Here is a 24,910-nt window from a genome sequence, read left to right on the forward strand (position 1 = left end):
AAATATATAACTTTATATTAATTAAAAATAAATTTTTCTCTATATTAGTAACGAGTTCTATTAAATTATATATCTTCTGCTAATTATTAAACGAAAATGTTTCAAAGTAAGTATTATTAATAATTCTTTAGACGAAACACCAAATATTAAACTAAGAAAGGCCATCGAATTAAATCGTTCGAGTTTGCCTTCTGATAATTAAATTGGTTATAAATATATTTAGGTCCTATTCAAAGTTATCTGTAACCAAATTTCATAAGAATCTATTAAATTTAAAATGAATTTGAAATATAATGAAACTGAATTGAATAATTATTTTGAATCATAATTTCAATGAGCCTGACCTGCTGCTGAGGTCACAGACATCTTTCCCCAGTTATCTTAGCTCTGACTTAATCTTTGAGATTATCTGGAGGCGGTCGTCTTTATTACTTGTAATAAGGCATTAAAATAGACCTTCTCGGTAAGATGATGGATTCTAGAATATTCTCTCGTCTAAGGGGAGGTCTTTGCTTTTTTAGCGTGATTACACTACCCATTGTTGAAAGACGGAACAATGTAGTGGACTATTTTTAAACTAGCAGTTTTAATAACGAAATTTGAGAAAGAAGGTTTATAATTTAGATTAGGAATTGAATTAATGATTTTGAAAGTAGGAATTTTATATATATTAGTAGGTTTTAAGTATACTGTACCAGAAAATATATTAATGAAATTCAACATTCGCGTGACATCAAACTACAAATTGATTTTTTTTCAATCCAACATACGACGCCATCTTTGCGATTCAAAATTAAGCCTCAAAAGTTTCTGAATTCCTCAATTTTCTTGAAAGGACGCTTAAATAAAATTATTTTATAAGGATTATTATATAAGAGTAAAAGTTATTGGCGTCAAAATAATTTATTATAGTTGGAAAATTTATAGTTATTGAATATCGTCTCGTTAGTAAATTTCGCCTTTGTTCATGGTAACTAGGAGACTTCGCTAACAGCTCTTTCGATAGTTTTATATTGTTTACAGTCCTTGAGAAATAAATTGCTTGTTTAGTTCAGTTGAAACGGGAGCACCGGGAGAGAAAAACTGAGGACCTTAAGTAAATTCTTTGATGGAATATAAATAAGACAAACAAGCGTAGAAATTTATAAACATAGCGAATGTAGTATTAAAATTTATGAGAACGAAATTGATTTGGAAGGTGAAACGTATAATGTAAGCCCAGCTTAATTTGCGTATACTAATAAAACTATAATGGGTTCGTGGCTGAATATGATATTTTTAATACTAAAAGTACTAATATTTAAAGAATAATTTATTAATTTTAGTAATATACGATGTCTTGGTTCAAAATTATATGTGGTGTACACCGAAAAGTCTTTGGGAATCATAATTTGACAGAATCATTAGCCTTTGAATTGACAACTTGACCCAATTCGCTCTTTATACGAAAACACCGAAGATTTTTGATGAAGAGAGAAATTGGGTGCCAATTTTAAAAATAAAAAAAAAACAATTTTTTTTTAAATTTTACTTCCTACTGATATTATGAATGCAATTTTTTTTTCTCAAACACGCCAGAACATCTAAACGTATTTGAATTAAATTTGGCACAGAAATAGATTAACTGTGTGAAATAGCACATTAATTTTATTACTAAGCCCTGCAAACCCAATAGTCATAATTTTGTAAGAAGCCAAGACCACAAACAATAGGAAAAGCCTCGGGCTGTGACTAGTGTTTAATAAATCTGAGATATAAATTTTGAATACTAGGTCCTAAGTACAACTTTGCAATTAATATAAGTTTTCTTGCTTGATTGCGTTTGGAACTATTCTATCGTAGTTCTATCTGAAGGGACGAACTTTGATAATTGAATGTGGAGATAAGTAAAACACGAGAACTTTCTCTGGATCTCCTTTAATAAATATTTTCTTGTCTCTTTTATTTTATTTGATGTGAGCAGATGTTCTTTAACCGCGCTTGCATACATTTCATGTTATTGGTACTTTTCAGTATTTTTTGGGTAACTCTAGTCTGATTTGTAAGAAATTCAGTATTTTTTTAAACGCTAAGATCAGAATTTTTAGCTCATGGTTGGGACACATAATTTAAAAATATTTATATTTTTAATGATCTGTAGATATTGATTTTATTTATCGTATGAGATCATGATTACAGTAAATATTTAATCGCAATACTGTAAAATATTTACTGTTATAACCAATTTTATTTTCACTCCCAAATCCTTCCGATACAATAGGAATAACAAAACATAAAATATATTATTTTTAACGTTATATCCACAATCCCTAACAAATAAGAATTCCTCAATGGATATCCAAAGATTGTTCAGATCTTTGAAGCTTAAATGGATAGGTTTCTCACACTTTGCCGTTATTTCCCTAAAGTGACACCGTTTCAACCATTCTTGGTCTATTTGTATGAGAATGTAGGCTACTAGTTTGCGTAGGACGCCGTTAAAGGGACATTTAAAACGGTCGAACGTAAATAATGGTAAAGATTGAACGTACCCTCTATATCATCCTGTCCTCAGCCGGTTTTGCAAACACGACCCTTATGGTGAATTTGCCTCACATCGAGGTCGGGTGAGTACCCGCGTAATAAAAAGTTTGATGTTGGCTTTGGTTACTGAATTGCACATTGATATTTAAAATTAAACATGACTTCAAAGATTTACGGCGCTTTAATGAACTGTCGTCGATTTTATTCGGATTTCAATTTTACTCTGAGATTAAAAATGGTTTATTTGATTTTTCATGTATTCCGTTTAAAAATGCTCTTCGTAAATGTAGTCACGTACATAATGTTTATTTTTGGTAGCGTAAATAACATTAACAATATAAGATTTTAAATTAAAATGGTTATTTTTATTACTAACAGTATAGTAAATGTCTTGTTCACGAGAACAAGACATTCGTAGATAATGTCGAAATATCGAGCTCCAACAAATAAAAATAAAAAACATGGTAAATATCCCGTTTTAAATACTGTTAGTAACATTAACAATGTTATTATTGGTATAAATATTAAGAAAATCAGTTTTATTCAAAATAAACTGTTGCTTGAGTTATGTTTTAGGTTTCACAGTACACATAAAGTTGTCGTAAGTAACCTTTCTGTAAAAGGAACTACCATAGATAACAAGATTTTACTTAAGCCGTTCCTTCCACTTTTTCTAAAACCACTTCGTAAATTATTACCCAAAAGATACGAGAGCGTGTACACACCCGACCATTATTTGGGTAAGCCGTGATAAAATTTCCGGCAGAGGAGAAAACATTACCGGCTCGGGTCTGAATCAATTCAGGAGTGCTCTGATTTAGGCCTGGGTCACGGGGCCGGTTTTTAATTAGCCAAAGAGGGTTAGGCTATGCGTCAACATATTACGTCTACTCATTGTTTTTGCATGGTCAAAAATGCCATTTAATGTAAAGTATCATTTTGATCGTTAATTAATCGTAAGTGTGTCAGGAACCCCGTTTTTAGAGGACGGTACAATACTTTTTACTAATGCAAACGTTAAAAATAAATCCCATCTAACATTGAAAAGATACTAAACAAAAATGTTCCTTAATATTGTATTTAACAATTAACTTTGGCACATGTCTATTTCGACCTGGGACAAATTTGACGATAGCCAGTCTATTTGCGAAATGATAGGTTCGAGGCAAGATTTGTACTGTTAAGCTATTCCTCGCTTTAAGATAAGATTTAAAATAAAAAGAAATATATTGATAATTATTTCTTGTATTATTTCATTTCCAAAATTGTCATAACATTTAAGAAACAATCAGAAAAGCAAAAGATCTAAGAAAGAAAAACAAACCGAACACTTACAGAGACTTCTATTTTATTTCAGTGCATGAAAACAGCACTTTGTTTCGAGATAAGCGCTTAGGCCATAATACTTGAGTATCGGAGGAAACACGCTTGGAGATGTATCCCGGGACAACTCGGAGAATAAAACGTTTCGTAGAAATATCTGTCTTATATTTTACGTCATAAGATCCCCTATGGCTCGAATGTAATTGAAGGGTTTGTAGTTAAGCTGCCTGAGCTTGGTATTTCGTTTGTATTGTGATATATAGAAATTATACATTTGTTTTGCAAACATTTAAAAAAAAGACAAGAGTAATTTGTACCGCTTTTAAATGAATTATCATCTCTTATTTCATTTCTTTTTAAAATATTAAATTAGGTATATACAATAAATTCAACTATTTATCTATAAAAAACTCAATAAATAATAATAAATTATGATGTTGTAATAACTAAACAGTTGTAACAAAAAGCTGAACAGTTTTTTCGACCGCGAATATACGTCGCTTACGCGTTTTAGGTAAAGTGTTCTATATGCGTCTTGGGTTTTTAGACAAAATGTTTTGCCTGTCTTGGGCGAGATTTGCGTTCCAGTAATGCATCTCAAGAGAGCTGTAACGGATTTTATCTCCTCGCCAGGTGAAATTTAAATATTATTCGCTACGTTACACTAAAATTGTTGACAGAATTTTGCCAACACATTTGACATTTGCGTGAAATATGTATGTGCTTTCTCAAACTTTGCGTACGAATCGTGAATGGTCACAGGAAGCATGCTTAATCTTGCAGGGATATAAATATGATGAGCGTATGTTTATGGGGAACTTAGAATATATTAGTGTATTAAATATTATACATTAATTATTTTTTTTTTCAAAATTTAAAAGTTATGTGTGCACAGTAAGTTTTCTTAGCGTCTTACGGTGTATATGAATAATTTATTCTTAAATTGAGTTTGAATTTAAATATACGATTAAATTAATAAATACCAAAATACAGCGAGCATTGAATAAATGCAATAGTAGCTGTTTTAATGACATTCTTGATTATACCCCCATAATTAAATCTTGATAGAGGAGGCGTAACATAATCAATTTCGGCTTCTAACAAACTTTACACGGCCGATCGCTTGTACCTTCAATAAGGCATTTCGTCCTTCACCTACCAGACACTAAGCGTTCCAAAAAGTTCCTAATTTAAGGGTATAAGGTCTAAATTCACCTACTCCGTAAATGATTAACTTTGCGGACCAAATCGAGCGTTATTCTCACTATCAGCGAGAACATTCGATTTTTGGCCTGTGATAAGATCAGTTGGGGTTTCTTTGGTATTTCTTTTTCAAGTATTTGTTGAGTGTATGCACAAGGATTGGAATGTAAAAATGTATGTGAACGCTGGAAGTAGTAGAAAAAGTATTGGAAATATTTGCTTTACATCATGATTTGAAAGCCTGATAAATGGGCTCATTCAAAATATAGCAATACTTTGCGTATCATAGAAAAGTGAGACAACTAAATGATTATTTTATTAGTGTTATTATGTCATACTTTGTAGTAGCGCTTTGTCCAAGATAGGTACCACCCACTCATCATATTTACTACCTCCAAACAGAAATACTTAGTACGGTTACGTTACGGTTCGATAGTGAGTGAGTCAGTGTAAAAGCAGGCATAAAAGCTACTTAGTTCCTATATAGCCTACCAATGTCTATGAGCAGAACATTTGTCAGTCCGACTACTAATGACATAAATAATACACCTATATACCGTAATGAATATGAGCCGAGATGGCCCAGTGGTTAGAACGCGTGCATCTTAACCGATGATTTCGGGTTCAAACCCAGGCAGGCACCACTGAAATTTCATGTGCTTAATTTGTGTTTATAATTCATCTCGTGCTCGGCGGTGAAGGAAAACATCGTGAGGAAACCTGCATGTGTCTAATTTCAACGAAATTCTGCCACATGTGTATTCCGCCAACCCGCATTGGAGCAGCGTGGTGGAATATGCTCCAAACCTTCTCCTCAAAGGGAGAGGAGGCCTTTATCCCAGCAATGGGACATTTACGGGCTGCTAATGCTATACCGTAATGAATATTATGTACATTTAAATTATGTATGATTTGATGGAATCAGCGACAGTCATTATAAATTAATTACAAAAAATAAAGTTTAAATTATTACACCAAGTTTTAAACTTCGCGAAGTCAATACAGTATGCTCATTACGACGTTTAATTTTAACTGAGTGTATTAAGTAATATTAGAGAAAGTTATAACTTTGTAGACAGCTAGTGTTATCATTACAGTAGGCTATTTGACAATGCCACAAATAAAGTGTCAATTATTGTAATCAGAATGTATTGTGAGTTTAAAAATGATTATTTATTAACGAAAGCTGAAAATAATAATTAACTTATTCAAACATCCATAAATAAAAATGCATTTTTTTAAACGTTTGTCACATGACACAAAACGCTGCTGATTGGTCGGGTTTATGATGACGTCACTTGCTTGTTAACCTCGTTTGCCTATTGTATGTGGATTATATGTGCCACAGATAAGTGACAATAAAAAGTGAAAGTAACGTTTTCGCGCGCTATTTAAGTATGGAATTTATAATTTGATATTTTCAGCAAATATGTACTAGAATTTTAAAAAAAAAAACAACTTTTACTGGGTTCCTTAAACTCTACTAAATAATATAAAATGGAATTTAAAATCCGGTCAAATAGCCTATTAATTGCCTTAAATGCCTTTAAAAAAATGAAAGTAAGTATTAAAAAACAGATTTAAATGAAAATAGCTATTTTATTGTGAGCGTTGCATACGATGAATTCAACAGTTAAAACTTATTATTATGACTCAGTTTTGGTGTGTGTGATATAAAAAATGGTGAAAATTTATAAAGCTTAATAATCGTATTGATCAAAGTAACAGATGTGCTAAGCAGAGCGCACCGAATCGTCCTTCCTGTGTTCGCTTCGCTGATTACCATTTCTGATCGTATTGGATAAAAGACTCGGTTTTGCCTTTAATTTCTTTTAATTTTTATTATGTGAGATAAAGTGGGAGGGGGGTATATGGTGCAAGTACGTCTGTGTGTTACAATTTACCTAATCTTGTGTGTGTGTATAACACAAGGGACACAGCATATTAAATTCCCAGTATTTTATTTTTCTTTCTATGCTAGATACAATGGGCAATGGTGCCAATAATATTAAATACAAAATTAAATTTAAAAAAAATACGGTGGCCAACACGTGATTATTATACGAAAATGGTTCAAACCCAGATATCATTTGTTTAATTTATGTTCATAATTCATCTCGTTCTCAATGATAGAAAACATTAATGGGAAACTTGATTATATAAGATGAAAATTAGATCTAGGCAGGAGAAGAGAAGTATGGAAAAGTACGGCGGGACAAGCTTCAAATATTCTCCTCATGGGGAGGATAGGGAGGATAGCAGCACGACATTTGAAGTATTTTTCATACAATTTTAAATACCAAATATATCCATACAGGATGTATTATATACAAAGGTATATAATTGTATTTAACTAACATGACTTTTTATTTTTAAACGTAGAAAAATAGTAACTACTGGGTTTCTTGTCGGCTCTTCTCGGTAGAATCTGCAATCCGAACGGTGGTAGTACTTAATATAGTTTGTTAAATGACGATTCAAAAGTGCTTGTAAAAGCCTACTTAAATAAAGTATATTTTGATTTTTGATTAAAAAAAGGAAAAGGAAAGCCTTCAAAATTAAGCAATATATGTATAGATGTGAGTGACCCCGTTCCAAATGGGCAATCAGGGTTCAATTGGCCATATAAGGTTATAAGATGCTAATGTTAAACAGGTCCCGAGCAAACATTCGAACTGGGTTTGCTCAGCAAACAGTTACGTTTAAATAACCCTTTAGTATCCCGATCACCTAAAACAATTTAGGTGATCGAGAGATTCATGTTCCTACCATTGCAATATAAGCAATTATATATATTATACCTATATCTTACATATATATATATATATTATTGTAAGGATTTTTTTAAATTCAAATGCGTAGAAAGACTGGCAAAAGGGCAATCTGATGGCCAGTCACCATGGAAATTTGATTTTCCTACTGAAACAATACACCGTTATGACGTCATCGATGCCGTATGCACAGATATTGTCAGCAAGCTGTTCTCTTGAGAATGGAAGATGGAATTCCGAAGAAGAAAATACAGCATTATCTAACTACCGGTAAATAAGAACAAATTCAATTAAATAAATACTTTTTTCCGTCGTATTGACGTTTTATCGAGCGTCAAATCAAATTATTTGTAAGAAGTTTCCCTTGAAAGTTTCAATACGCATATGTCAGTGATGGATTAAATTATGAATTCTTCTTCTAATTATAAAAAAAGTTGAGACGTCTTAAGGGACATCCGGATGGAACGAAGTTCTTATTGTTATAAGAAATTATTATTATTTTTTTATTATTTATTATGTAAAAAAAACCTGTATACACTCAACAAAAATAATCGTCGCGACACCACACTGTTCAATGCGAAATAGAAATGAAAATATCTGGCTTGCTTTCTATAAGAGAGAGAGAGAGACAGACAGATAGAGAAACATGCACACGCCCAGCACAGCTTACTAATATGTTTTTACTAAATAAATAATAATTGGTCATTTCAGATCATGCTTTTTTAATGACATAACAAATATAACGTTGCTAAGGAACAACATTATAAGAAAGGATATGACACTTACTATAGCAAAAAGTGTCGTTACAACTTTTCGTGAGAATTTTTTCCGTCTAGCCCCCTTTCACAACGCGCGATAAGGAACTTCGTTCCAAAAATATTATGTATATTTGTCGTAAAACATTTGTGGCCATGGTAGTTATAAATTGAACAATTATCTAATATTAAATTGAACAGATATTATCCTAGCATAATATTTTACGTATCGGTAAATTTAACGATAAATTTCAATTGAAACTTAATATCGTTTAACATAATATAGCGTTCATAGATCAGATTTTTTTTTATTACATGTCAATAAACAAATGATAAATATTATAGGGTGAGGGCCTTGACACTGATTCAAAAAGATCGCACATACAAAAATGGACCTTATTCCACAATAAATTAGATTGAATATCATTTTAAGTAAGACCGGAAAATTTTCACCATGAACTAATAACTCTATAAATTTAATATCATTCTTATAATTATAGCAATAAGGTTCAAAATCGCTTCAAAGAATATAAGGATTCAATAGTTGTACTCCGAAGAGTTGTCAGTGTGATTTAGTGACGACAGGGAAAATGAAAAATTGTTGTACCGGGCAACAAATCATACGGACGCCTATTGGTGCAGTGACGAAACGTTAGGTGAAAATTTAGTGCCCGTAAGATATGAGCCGATTCGTTTTCCGAGATTTATCTGCTACGATTTATCCAGATTGCAATATTAGAAATAAAATTTTCGTGTGGAGAATTTCGAAACGGAGTGATCGATTCTCGTATTAATACCTTTAATATTTTAGCTTTACTGTACGTATTTATGGAGAAAATAATACTTTTATGTATAACCAACCGCTTTGAATGAAAAGTCATCACGTGTGTATCAACCAGCAACAGACTGTGCTGAACTAACTACTTAGAGAAGTATATTCGTTGGCAGAAAGAATTTTCACCAATAGTGGCATACTCTCTATGATATAGGTAGGCGGACGAGTAAATTTACCACCTGATGTTAAGTGGTCATCACTACCCTTAGACAATGGCGCTATAAGAAATATTAACCATTTCTCACACCGCCAGTGGACCACCAGCCTTGGGTACTATGATGTTATGTCCTTTGTGCCTGTAGTTACACTGGCTCACTCACCCTTCAAACCGGAACAAATCAATCCTAGGTACCGCTGCTTAGCGTTAGAATATCTGATGAGTGGGTGGTACCTACCCAGATCGGCTAGCACAAAGCCCTACCACCAAGTAATGCTTTCAAACTTACTACTATAATAAGTTAGTATATCCGTCAGTTCTGTGTCCAAAATCTTTTTAGTCGTGTTCGATTCGGCGTCCCATCGAATGATTAGAGTGAGGGAATAAAGTGTGCATCTGTGTTTGCGCACATATTTATATATAACTAAACAATGATGGCAAGCCCGAAGCAAGCATATCTACCAGGAGAACATCGTCACATACCAATTAACCAATGTCAAAGTTTTAAAAAAAGAATATTAGTTCAGACTCTAGTTATCATAACTTGTTAATAGAAAACGATAGATTTTCCCAAACGAGGCTTTGCTGGAGCACAACAATAATGGTTATTAATCATATTAAAGATTAGTGGCCTCGACGTCAATCAGGAATCTATTCCACGGGAAAAAATAACGTCGGATGAATGGAATTTTGTTAGTCATACTTTGTATCCCTTTTTCTATTTATATGTTTCTTATTTAGGATTGTTGTGCCTTATACGAGACTGATTTATTCTGAGAGCATTCTATACGTATACTTCTTCAAAGAAAATGGATTATGTATCCAATCCTTGTATATTGTATGTGCTACAAAACTATACATCATACAGTAACAGTACGTAAGATTTTGAAAAATTTATAAACTAAATTTGAAAATTCGAAAGCAAATTCTTTTACCGTTTCCGTGAAATAAATGATCGTGACGTTAATATTCAAAGACTTTCGAAACGAATAACGCCGTCGAATTTCCTATCAAGCCCCGAACATTTTCACTTAGGCACGAAATAAATGACTACAATTTATTAATTTAACGCCATCCGTAACTGTCATGTACTTCTAATCAGTCATGCGGTCTCCCGACATGACTGGCTTAATTGCCGTCCGATCAGTCACTTTCTCGATAAATAACAGAGCCCTTACATCTATTAGTGCTTAATGTTTAAGAGGTTTAAGCTTGATTGGTCAAATTGATTTAGGAAATGGAGATACAACCATCAATCTTTTGAAATCTTCACGATACCTATTAGTTCTAGTATTAATAGGTGGTTCGGTTATATTTACATTATTTCGACAGAAATGTTTGTCACGATTCGGAAAGACAGTGGCAAACAAAAGAAGCGTGAATAGGACACCAAAGTTCTAAACATCTTAACTAAAACTTGATAGCTAAACTAAACTAAATATTAAGATTTAACGTGAGTTCCAATGTAACGTCCAGAGTCACTGTAATAAGAATAATATTACGACCACTTACGTTAGATTTAGAAGTAAACCCAGCGGCTGGGGATTAGCCGATAGGCCGTGAACCTAAGCCTCGCATGTCCAGTTTCAGGTGGTCTTGATTTATGGTGAGATAGCTTGCAATACGTATTGAGTGTGGATGTGATCTTTAAAATATCTTCATGGTTTTTGTTTTTTTCTGTCTAGAAGTTCCATTATCGGGACTCATCGACTCTTGTTTAAGCTTCCCTTTGTACTTATTGAAGCAATAAAAAAATTTTCTAATAAACTAAAAGTAAAAGGTTAGTGCCACTTTCGTAAATAGGTAAATAGACACTGGCATTATAAGAGATTCACTTTCTACACCATCTTCATGTAAGATATCCCTTGTGCTTGTTGTACCACTCTTTCACTCAACGATAAATATAGCAGAGGTATGTTGAACACAGTTGAGTGAGTTTAATCTACCTAGACGAGTCTACTCAGAAGTTCTACCTCCTTTCTTTTTAATAATACTAGAATTTTTTAACGAAGAATCCAACGTGTTTATCTTTTCGGCTCTCTAATAAGCTATTACGTGAAAAAATACTTAAAATATTTCTCAAATCCTCCGTCCGATAAGAAGATTAACGTGGGAAGGTTTAATGACAAAAAGCAGACGTTAATTAGAGCCAGCTAACGCTGGTGTCTTTATCTGCTATAATAAAACAATTTGATATTTAGAATCTTGCAGACGAAAAATTTAAGCTGATGTTTTTTTGTTACATAATGGTCACCACCGCTCGGTCAATTGCATTGTACGAAATATTTACCATACCTTATATCAATGCGCCAACCTTGAGAATGATGTCACATCTCTTGTACCTTTACACTGGCTTACTCAACCATCAAACCAGAAAACAACATTGTTAACTATTACTACTTCGTGGTGGAACAGCTTGCAGAAAGTCCAAATTAATGTATTCCACCAAAAATAAATAAATAAATGATACCTACCGAATATGTTTGAATTATGAAGATGAAGAAGAATTTACAGGATAATACGCTGATTTCTTTTTAAATCAACTTTCGAGTCACGAAATATATAAAATATAAACTTAGTTTAGTAACTATAATTTGTTATATTTTTGACGAAATTCAACTTGTATATGGACATCGCCTACTTAAAAATCAGTCCTGCCAAAGTTTTTATTTCTAACTACCAGGCCCGGCTTTGCACGGGTAGATTAAGGAATCTACATAAAACGACTATCGTAATATATATCTTTATTGGTTGGCATATTTTTGCCAACAACTTCAATAATCACTTTCATATTTCAGACAATTTAGCCAAAATTATAATTAATTATTATTCACCTATACCTTCCTCATGTCATTAAATCGTCATCCCATCTGTTACTGTACACCGTATAAAAATCCGCTTGGTAATTTTTGAGGTTACCTCGAGGCTGTTTACTTTATAGAAACATAGTTAAGAATATGACCTATCTGATAGTTGATCGTTTTCGGTTCTATGTACTTGTTAGAATAATACATTTTGCTCTATTAATTTCAAATGTATTCCAATTCCCTTATTACCTTTCAAAGAATCACTTACTGCTGGTAGTCACATCTGGTGGGTTAGAGACCCAGAAACTACATAAAACTTACCCGTAGAAATCCAGATAATAAAGAAAATTTTTCATCTATATCTACTGGAACATAGGTATATCAATATCTGTGATTATATTAATTTAGATATCAACATATCGTTTTCAAATTTCATATTATTATTTGTTTTAATATCATTGATAATTTATATTAACCAGTTCGTCATTAATCATTATATTAATAGAATTATTTTATCGTAACATTCTAATCTCCAGATTAAATGCTACTGAACACCACGTTGACTTCAGCCTCATCTCAGATCGGAATGACGATTTTCTAAGACATTAACCGCAACGGAGCCTGCATAATAGCTCGATCTGCTTCGTTACTTCATATAATCGACGTGCATTAGCTCCGAAGGATTTGACAGTAATGCTCTACTTGATCAATGTTTTCATTATAGATTTTTTTTTAATATTTGAGCATTTTAAATGTTTTACAATAATTAAATCTTGATAAATATATATTGATATTACATGTTCTTTGATTTTCACGCTTGATCGATTTAACTTTTTTATTTATTTCGTTCCATCGTAGTGTTACATTTAATTAAATTAGTTAAAACGACGTTTAAAGTGCTTTTCGGAGCCTACTTGAATGAAGAATGTATATTTTTAATTTGATTCGTTACATCGCTAAGACTGAATTATTTTGTATCAAGACAAGTATATTTTGGGTTCTAAATCTTCAACGAATACTATATTCACTTCTGAAACATTGACAGGTGACATTAGATCGCTCTACAAATCAGTCGTATCTATATATATATATATATATCTTTACCGAATACGAACTTGTTTAACCACGAATAAAAGCACGAAAATAGACGAAATGACAGACGATTCCCTTTCAACGTAGTAATTAGGGGAACGAGTATAATAACACCGGGCGATTGAAATTATTCGTAAAAGCTATGATTGAATTTCTCGTTTTTTTTTTTCTCCAATAAGGGGAAAATAATGTAAAGGTAGAAATAATTACGTCCTCAGCGATCACGTAGGAGACGTAATTAAGATGGAGTGGTATCGTGGACTTAGCTCCCTCTAGTCGTCAGGGAGACGGTTAGTTTTATGAAAAAGATACCGTTATTGCGTATTGTGAAGAATTTAATTATAAGTTCCTTATGTGTATCGTGTAAAACTAGTGTTATGTTTTATAACATAGGGATTATAAGTTATGGTAAGTAGTGTAGTATGGTATACGAGTATTTGTATTACATTAATGTTACAATTGGAGTCTCTTAGGAAACTTAGTATCTACTTGGTGGTAGGGCTTTGTGCAAGCTTGGGTAGGTTCCATCCACTCATCTGATATTCTGCCCCCAAGCCATATTACTTGGTTTTGTTATGTTGTTACTTGGGTTTGTTTTGAAGGATGAGTGAGCCACTGTAACTAGAGGTACAAGGGACATGACAGGCTTAGTTCCCAAGGTTGGTGACGCATTGGCGTAATATGGCGGCATAAAATGTAAGGGCTGGTTAATATTTCTAACAGCGCCAATGTCTTTGGACGGTGGTGACGCCTTAACATCAGATGGTCTATTTGCCGGTCCGCCTACCTGTTGCATAAAAAACACATACAAATAGAAAATTGATGTTAGTATGTTTGCCCTCTATGCGATTTAGAAAATACGTCGATAAATACGACAGGAGAAGGAGTTTCTAGCCTGTAATAATATAAACATTCTATCTAGATTCTTATTTATATACAAAGCCGGCACGGGTAGCTACTAATTAATAATAAATAAGGCATAGTTATAGCCAATATATATGTAAATATATGGAATATGACTACCAATTTAAATCCGTGTCATAGAATATCAGAAATATGATACCCTTGTGTTATATTATATAAGTACACAATGACAATACATAATCGGTATTCGTGATGATATTAACGGTGTATTGGATATCAATAATAATTATCACGTTAGTTCTGTTATTATATATTTGTGGTGACGCTGGTCGTATCGCTGCACGCCGCAATGCTTTTCACAACAGTTATACGGACCACCTGCTTTGATTTCATACATGCTTTCAAGCACGAACCAGCTGTCATCTCAGCTATAGAACACGTATCCATAAATTGCTTCGTCAATTCCAGTCTGAGACACGAGGCTTAACCGGCTACGCGGCTTCGAATACTAACAACGCTGTATTGTATGCCGAATTCGATATATCCATTTTAACACGAAACAGAAACGACCTAACAACCATACAAATACGAATCAAACTAACTTTTTTCCACTTAATAATAAAGTTTATTATCCAATAACCGAATTCAACTTCGTTAGGGCAACCTTTGTCGATGAAGCGTCGCTTCTTGGGGACGAATTAATTCAGCATGTAACCAATCTCTCATTACGGGAGGCTTGTTTTCGAGTACACGCGGTTGGGATCTTTGTGTCATTTGTTTTAAGGGTGATATTAGTTTGGGATTAAGTGAAGGCACAAAGGCAAATGAAGTATGTAACTATCCACACGTGTTGGGTGTTGTCAGGTGTGATTAACAGCGATGCCGCGTTGAATTAAATCCGTATCATAATTCTATGTGAAGTGGTGAAGTGAACGCGCTTAACGAGTAACCGTGGTTAATTAAGTTGACTTTTATAAGAGATTATCTCCACATGTACAAGCGTGTATTCAAGAGAGTACATTAATTTCAAAAGATATTTCAGCTCCATCGCTCTAAAGTTCATACGCAATATTTATAATATTATCTTTAACGTTTTCGAATACAATATCGATACATACATTTATGTTCCGAATTTTTAATTCAGTTTATCAGGACGATATTGAATCACGGCAATAGGTACAATAATTCACTAAGCATTTAGTACAATTATAAATATTTAATAATAATAATAAAATTATTCCACGATTTAATATAGAATCTTCAGAATGTATAATATAAAGTGCGTATACATTTTTAACTATAAGTAATGGATGATTATTAAATAAAACAAGATAATAATAATCATAAATATAAATAAAATAAAGCATTCATAATAATAAGTTAGTATAAATTAAAACCTAATACAAATCAATAAAATACAGCTGTTGTACGGCTGACAAAGCGCCGCGTAGGACACGTCCTAGCCCCAATTTTTTTCTTCGTCTCGTTCACATTTCGCTTAATCATCCATTCTTTATTATGGTGAAAAGGTTACCAGATAGATAAGCACACGTGCCTTTAATCTTGTCCCTAATTAAGGCAACAGTTGAGTTTGGGCCGCAGCGAAATTTGTTACATTTTGTGTCTTGTGTTGCCAACAAGACGATTTGTGGGTAGCGCGTGACAATGTGTGGTCCCGTTATGTTGCCAAATAATGGTGTGTTTGCGAAATGCTTCTAAAATTTCGTCTATTTAACCAAAAAATTATACATCGCAAATTACGAAACAAAGAGTATCATTTATGATAAGTCTTCTATGTTTATGTGTATATATGTAGTAAATGTTACCAGTTAAAATATATTTGTTGACTCACCCTTGATCGCAACCGTGACCCCTGCTGGTATTCAGGACCTCGACCCTGCAATGGAAATTACAAATGAGTATACAATAATAAAATAATTTTAAAAACCAAAAATGTAAAATCGTTACAAGATTTTACAATTTCTTATATAAAAAAAGGGAACACCTGAATACTATGAGTGTTCTCAATTGAAAGGTAATCCGGCTTACTGACACTTATGAGATTAACTGATATGTTTTATTCAGCTTTACATAAATAAAATTTTGTAAGCAATGTGTGAAGCATTCGCTACCAAAATATTTCACAGTGACGTTTTAACGTTGTCTTTTATTTTAATAAATAACTAGCGACCTGCCCCGGCTTCGCACAGTTTTTCAGACCTTAGACAATACAAACCGCTATGTCCCTGCGTTTTAAATCTGTAATATCATCGAAAATATTCATTTAAATTACATGCTCTAAAGGGCTATATTAATCTATATTAGATGTACAATGTATTTAAGGTACTTTATTTGATAAGGATTGTATGATGCTGCATTGCTCCAAATCCCTTTGTAAATTGGCTATTATTTCTCGTAAAAAGTAAAGAACAACAAATGGTTATTGTGGGTTATCCCTAAGAGATAGACATGTAACATTGCGGACTTTTTTGAAAATCTCGTTTGAATCGTCATGTTACAATGTCGAATTGAATTTAAAGCTACCACCGATCAGGAAAGTGGATTCTACCGAGAAGAAACCGTTGATACAGCTATGAGTACATTCTACTATTCTTCTTCACTTCAGGTAGGAATATTCATACTTCACAATACTATCAATACTTATCCAATCAATGATTTGCCACATTAAAAAAAGAATTGACTTATAAGTCCAAAAACATATGAAAATACTTCCAAATGTTAACTTAAAGAAGATCAATGCGTTTTATTTACTAGACGTAATTCAATAGCAATTCACTCGCCAGATCACTTCACTAACTCCATAAATGAGATCAGTATTTCGACCACAAGTCAATAATTACAGTCACAAGAGACTACTCAGATGTTTGGAATCGTATTATCAATGTAAGGAATGCGAATTGCGACTTACAATGACGGAGCTTAATAGCAAGCATAACATTACACTATGTAAGAGAACAGGAAACCTAACCTAACCCTCATAAATCTATCTTATCATAAATAAAACATTTGACGATAGGTTAAACAATTATTTTGGTGACTGGTGATCGAACTCAGCCTAGTTTTCGGTGATAGGTTGGTACCACTCACTCATCACTTATCTGACCGTCAAACAACAGTAATTATTATAGTTATTGTCTGGTTTAAAGTATGATTGAGCCACAATATATAACATTTTAGTTGCCAATGTTGGTGGGACATAGGCGATATAAGCAGTTCATGTTTCTTATAGTGTCTTTGTCTATGGACAGTGCTGGCCACTGACCATTTTGTATTCATTTGCCAGTCTGCATGTCTATTTCAATAAAAAAGGTAATTGCATTAACTTTCCAGTCTGTACCAAAATGGAGCAACATTTTTAACATCAACGGCCGCGTAAGACGCCTTGAGACTTGACCCTCAATATTTCTTTTGTTACCTTAAGAAACAGAGGAAATTGGATACTTTATTACGTTCCCTTCTTTCGGCGAACCCTTTTTGATACAGGAAAAAAATTTTCATCAGATGAACTTTTGCTTGGACTAAATTAACTTTAAACGAAATAAGCATATTTCGTTTAATGAACCCCTTTAAGGGGCTAAATAATATTCGTTTTTTATGTAACTTTTTGCGTGCTGAAAATTTTATGATTAAATTTTGTTTTATATACTTATACGTTTGAATGAACCTTTTGTTTATAAAATACATTTATATATATCTAGAAAACGATTTTATTTTACTGTGACTAAGGTATTACGGTTTCTTGTGGAATAAATATTATTCAAATATATTAATGTCATTTTTATGTATACAAACTGTCTATACTGTTGACCGTTAAATAATTCCTTCTTCTGGAGACAATCCTGTGTACGGAGACTGTCAGAGACAAAGTTGTTATAAAAACTATTATAAAAAATTCCAACCCTGAAGGATAAGAGAAAGTTTTTCTAATTCAAATAAGTGGATCTAAAACATTTGTTATGACAGAGTGTAAGCACATAGGAGACACCAAAGAGTTTTGATGTACTTGACTTTTTTTTTTAATTCATCTAATGTTCAGCGGCGAAGGAAACCTGCACATGTCGAACTGCGCATCAAGACATGTTATATATTTATATCTACCAATCCGCAGTGATGTAAAGTACTAGGATAAGCTCGAAACCATCTTACTTAGCAGAAGTCTTTACCTAGCAATGAAATATTTGAGAGTTGTTACGTTGAAGTGTAGAATAAAATTACATGTTCAGAAATATTTGTGTTGTGAATGAGATGAATGCATTCCTTGTTTCAATTATCAATAGTCTCAGCAAGATGTAAAGTTGGACGAAACTCGTCGTGTTAGCAAGCGGTCTGTGGTCTTGTTACCTGTAGAATAGTTCACCGGAACACGATTTGGGGTTAGCGGATTAGTTGGGGAAAGTTTAACTATAGCAGTCAGGTTAGGATTTTTTATTATTAATTCTGTACTAGCATTATTCAGTGAATAATTCGATTGAGATCAGCTATTTATTATTATTGAATTACAAAAACATTTTCATATTCATTTATTAATAAAAAAATAACGTAATACTATTATAGAGAGGAGACACACGTTACTGAGTATGATGAGCATGAGTGTAGAGGGAGGGAGGGGAAGCCGACGACCTAAGAAAACATGGATGGAGTGTGTGAGGTAGGATATGAGAGGGATGGATGTGAACAATGAGATGACGAATAATAGAGGAGAATGGAAAGAAAAAATATTGCTGTGCCCCCCAAATAGATTGGGACAAGGGCAGGAAAGGGAAGGTGTTTACATTATTATTAGTTGGTTAAAATTAACACAATTTTACTGCTCCCGTTTAAATTTTTTGAATTTCTCTTAAAGTTGAAATTTCCAAAAATCGTTTTAGTGAAAATTTAAGTCACGAAAGAAGTAATTTACCGATTTCTGCCGTTAAACGTCGTTTCTAAAATTAAAATAATTTGGTTTTTTTTTTTAAGAACTAATATTACAAATAATAATAGAACTATGAGGTTTATTAGATATAAAGAAATATTACATTACATTAAATACATTAAAGAAATATATAAACGTTAAATATATATATCTTAAATCTTGGGTCAACATATTTGGGTAATACTTTTGATGACGGAAATTAAGGAATTCCTCTAGGGACTATCAAAGACACCTCGTATAAAATTCTTTGTAAACAAAATCGATATATTTAACACTGAAGTTATTCACTTTGTGGCAATACTCAATCGAGTACAAGTTCGTAAATTTGCGTTTTAACACCCTTCAGTTTCTTTCTGACGAGTATAATTTCTTCAACGATCTTCCATCTATCCATAATATAACTGTCTCCACCCTTATTGAATTCGAAACAACTTACCAACTTTTACGAAGGAAATGGCGGTTTGGAACTTTGTCTTTATAAAGACGAAACTATTTGATGTCGGATAATTTATGCAAGCTACCCACAAACTATCAAGATATGACAGGAATGGGGGGTAAACTTTGTCAAAAACAAGCCTAGTTCTAGTTCGAGGTACTCTTATCGCTTATCTATCTGTATAATGTAATTTGTCTATTGTATTCTGTTAACTTAATATCAAGTATTTAAGTTCGAATAACGTTGATTCTAGCAACTTTAACATAATAATAATCTATTTTCAAAATTGGATAATTTTAATTTGAGTTAGACAAAAACGTAAATAAAAAATAATTCAATCGTATTTATTTACCCATGAAATTAAATTAAAGAGTATCTACTGAATTTCTTTCCTTCTCGGAAGAATCTATATTCCAAAGAGAGACGATTGTAAAAGTTTATTTGAAGTTTTTTTTATTTTGATTTAATTTTTGTTGCGAATATAAAATTTAAATTAATTAAAACGTCAACAAAGCCTGAAAGGGTTTATCAATCTAACAACTTTAGTTTTGAAACTTCAAAATTTGTATAGTGAATAAAAAATATTATCATATAAAAAAACCAAGAAAAGTAATACTTATTTAAGGAAATTTAAATCAGCTGTTGTATATAAAAAATAAATTTAATTTTAGAAGCATACTATATATAAAAGCGATAGACAGTCTGACCCGTTGTTATCTTAAACGAATACAGACTCACGTATAACGTCTTTAATCACCAGTAAGCTGACCACATTACCATCACGTGACTAGTATACAAAATAATAACATTAAGACTATGTAGTGATATCATCGCAATATTTTCTCGCAGCAAACGGGATAGCGATGTCAAAGAAATTCTACGAACGATGTGTTTTGTTACTATTTGTTCGGAATAAGCAAATACTCTGAGCTCGTAAGTAAAATGTTAATCCGAGATCGTAAAAAGACATGCGTTTTGTCTGCGGGGTTACATCCTTGATAAGGCGCGAGTTATAACCGAGTATTTCGAAGATTGCTTTTTTTAGCTTTTATTTTAAAAACTGCGACTGTACTTAGTTGTAGGACTCTGTGCTAGCCCGTCTGGGTACCACCTACTTCATAAGTTCTAACGCCAAGCAGTATTGTGGTTTGAAGTGTGTGAGCCAGTGAGTCTACAGGCACAAGGGACATAACGTCTTAGTACTCAAAGTTGAAGGCGCATTGGTGATGTACTGTAATAATTAATATTTTTTTAAAACCCATGACATTATATTTAATTTAACTTCTGAATTGATTTTTATTTAATACGACTTTAGTAAGTTGACATACTATAGTTAACTAGCAAATCGTCCTGACTTCGTCCAAGTCAAATAAGAGAGTGTATTTATTTCCCAATCCCAACGCCATCTATTGGATACAATTTAAACCCACTCATTTACGGATAAATGAAATCTTCGAAATCGGTTAAATCGTTTAGAAATTCAGTCACATACACACATACAAAAGATTTATGTACATATATATAAATATAGCGATGTAATATATCTTGAAACAGTAATATAATATGTCTAGCAACGAAGAAGACGCCAGGCGCAAATAATGAGTTAGAGTAGAGGTTTCATACAAGTCGGTCTTAACCTTAAAATTACGAATTTGAAAAGAATGACATAATAAAACATAACATAAACATAAGCAGCCCGTAAATGTCCCACTGCTGGGATAAAGGCCTTAAACGAAATTCAGCCACACATGTGGCTGAATTTCGTTGAAATTAGACACATGCAGGTTTCCTCACGATGTTTTCCTTCACCGCCGAGCACGAGATGAATTATAAACACAAATTAAGCACATGAAATTTCAGTGGTGCCTGCCTGGGTTTGAACCCGAAATCATCGGTTAAGATGCACGCGTTCTAACCACTGGGCCATCTCGGCTCATGACAAATTAATTGCACTTATTTCAAATTTAATTAATAAATATTTATTCTGTAATTTGATTAATACGCACGTGCTCTATCTAATGGCCGAACTCGGATCAAAATGTAATTACAAAACAATTAACGTTTCAATAAACAGACGACTCTGTTACGTTTGCATTATATGTATATAAATGTATACGTGTCGTTTACGTCGTTTACTATTGTAAAATGGAATGAGCTTTGTTACCTTAACAATGACAATAAAACAGTATAGAGAATTATTATTCTGTAAGTCTTTCGTAATAAAGTGAAAACGAAATTTTGCTTTTAAATCTCGTATTAAATGTAAAATAGAAGAATAGTTCTTTCGTTCTAGTTTCGTCGTAATTAAAATGGTGACGATACTTTTAAGTTTTGAGATGTAGTTGGAACGAACAGTTTTGATGTTTTAAGTGTTTTATTTTTTATTTTTCTTGTTTTTAATTCATTCGTGTACTTAAATCTTGTAACTAAATTTGATCGAAACTTGTAAAGTAATATCTACATAGTAAACGTAGTCGCTCTTTCTTAACCTACGCTACGGATTTTAACGCGGTTTTCATCAATATACAGAGAATATATAGAAGTACAATACATGTACATTTAAAGTTAAGAATGACCAGAAAACAAACAAGGAATTTTATATTTATGTTTGTTCTTTAAACTAAAACTTATATATATAGACCTTTAGTGTTTATGCGTGAAGCTGAGTCGGGTTAGCTAGTAACAAATAAAATAACACGTTCATAGTTTACGTTCATACTGCCAATGACAAAACACGTCATGGCAAACGTTAAAATCGATTATTCTTTTTATTTTGAGGTTTTTTTATAGTGTTAACGACAAGGTCTCGTTCAACTGAGCATCATTTTTCCTATCTTTCGAATCAATATCCCGGCAGCCTTTGTCCAGCCGAATTTTTTTTTTGGTTTTACTCGAGGAAACCCTATTTTATTTTAAGTGAAAGTAGCCTTAATTACTCCTTAAAACAAAAATAAAATGGAGCTTACCCGAAACAAACTAACAGACAATGATACAGCCAAAAATAATTTAAAAATTGTTTTTCTTTTTTGCTTGAGTATCATTCATACACATTTATTAATTTTATATATTTTAATGTTACAAAAAGACACGTCGATTTATTTATTTGTATCTAAACAAATAAATAAGTTGACGTGTCTTTTTTCGTGAATTACATTCGAATTTCGACCAACAGATTACCACCAGTTTTAGATATATATCTTTATTTATATATTTAAATATTATAAAATATATTTGTCTTGAACATTCAATTTCTAAATATGCGTTTACAATTCGCTGTATTGCTTTCAATCTGACGTTTTTAGAAATTCAATACGTATATGTATGTATGTCTCTGGAGAATATCTGAACTGGTTCTTGAATGCCAAAAATATTGCATTCGAACCAAGAGTGAAAAACTGAAATGATGTATTTTGTAAAAAAACGTTACTTTTGAAAGTTTTTTTTTATTTTTATTTCACGTTAATAATAACCAAGATTTGAAACGAATATATTTGATAAAGTAAATCAAAAGAACTATTATTATTAGTAATAATATACCTACGAAAAGTAAATGCCTTCAATAAATAAAAATGAAAATTATTTATACATTTTGTAATTTAATTAAAAAAATCTTAACTGGTAAGAAATCATGTATTTCATATTTATTATTAGCAAATTTACGGTGCTATGCAATCTTGATGCGTGTATCGTGTTCTGCGGTGAGATTCGAGTTTTTTTACAGAATAGCTCTATCAGCTATATATATATATATATATATTATACTTTACCTATCAAGTACAATTGATTGCATCGGTATGCAATCAATTGTACTTGATAGGTAAAGTATAATTTGCACCACAATACAGATGACGTTTATAAAAATACTATATTTTTATAAATGATGAGAGTTTTTTATAATACGAGTAACAGGGTTAATTATTTGCATTAAAAAGTTTTTTTTTTTTATGTTATAGGTGGCAAACGGGCTCTCCTGATGGAAAGTGACTACCACCGTCCATGGACATCTGCAACACGGGGGGGCTTGCAGGTGCGTTGCCGGCCTTACAGGAAGGATCACGCTCTTTTCTTGAAGGTCAAGTCGTATCGGTTCGGAAAAACCGCCGGCGAAAGCTGGTTCCACAGAATGATTGTGCGAGGCAGATTACGCCAAAGAACTAGAATTTCTTATAAAAAAATACACGCACCGTTTTTTCTTTCTTTTTATTAGTAGTGAAACAGCATTTTGTCAAATTCTCATTCTCGTTACTAATGGTCTGCATTCAGGAATCATTATCAAAAGATACTGATAAGCCATCGGGTTGATAGCGAGCAACTAATCCTGTACATCGTAAACGTTTCTAGTCATACAATTTAGTTCCTTGAATTGAGTAGGTAAAAACATTTTCATATCGATAATTTATAACGATTTCATTTACATTCCCCGTGAAAAAGAATTTATATTACGTTCGATCACTACAAAGACCTTTAAAGCCTCAAAAAAAAAAGATATTTGCTCCGAATAAATTTTCTATACTCACATCAAATGTATGGCAACACTGACTTCGCTTTCAGATCAAACGGGGAGATTTTCATATTATATCCTCGCCTTTGTCTCGAACAGTTCCAACCGCACGAGCAATTTGTCAGGAGAGTGTGTTCGAGTTCGTTTTATTGAATATTATTAAAAACGTTAGACTGTTTTGTTAGTGGAATTACATAACCAATACAAAATGTATTATAACATTTATATACATTTTAAAAATACGTAATCTATATATGCGAATTGTAAAAATATAAATGTGAAAGTAACTTTGTCTGCCTATTACGGTTCCACGGTTAAACCACTTTTGAAATTTTGTATGAGGCAAACTGAGAAAGGAAATTACTACTTTTTTTATTATCATTAAAACCTATGAATGAATATCACCGCCTAGAACTAGTCGAAATAATTAATTAATTATTTATAACAAAAACCGAAATAAAAAAATAGTCTGTGTAAATGAATGAGAAATAAAAATGGAGCCCATAAAAAATAACCTATCTTCAATCATTACGTTTTCATATTTAAATGAGACTGATAATAAAATATTTTTCCAAATCAATTTATAAATGAAGGAGTTTTTACTAACATTGAAAAACAAAAAAAAAAAAAAACAAAATACAATCGAAAAAAAACTCCCTATTCTATTGTAGTTTGTTATAAATAGTTTATACGATGCTATCGAAGAC

The 24,910-nt window shown here is 32.3% G+C and overlaps 1 protein-coding gene across 8 annotated transcripts in view; it reads right to left on the minus strand.

The window, feature by feature from the left end:
- LOC125064465 (disintegrin and metalloproteinase domain-containing protein 22) overlaps window positions 1-24,910 on the minus strand; it is a 494,578-nt gene that overhangs the window by 161,249 nt on the left and 308,419 nt on the right. For all 8 annotated transcript variants that reach the window (XM_047671514.1, XM_047671508.1, XM_047671510.1 and 5 more), the window contains exon 8: window positions 16,183-16,227. In XM_047671514.1, the coding sequence (XP_047527470.1) occupies window positions 16,183-16,227 (45 nt within the window). The remainder of the gene's footprint in view (window positions 1-16,182; window positions 16,228-24,910) is intronic.

Source organism: Vanessa atalanta, chromosome 6 (assembly GCF_905147765.1).
Source record: "Vanessa atalanta chromosome 6, ilVanAtal1.2, whole genome shotgun sequence".
In the NCBI taxonomy this organism is placed as follows: domain Eukaryota; kingdom Metazoa; phylum Arthropoda; class Insecta; order Lepidoptera; family Nymphalidae; genus Vanessa; species Vanessa atalanta.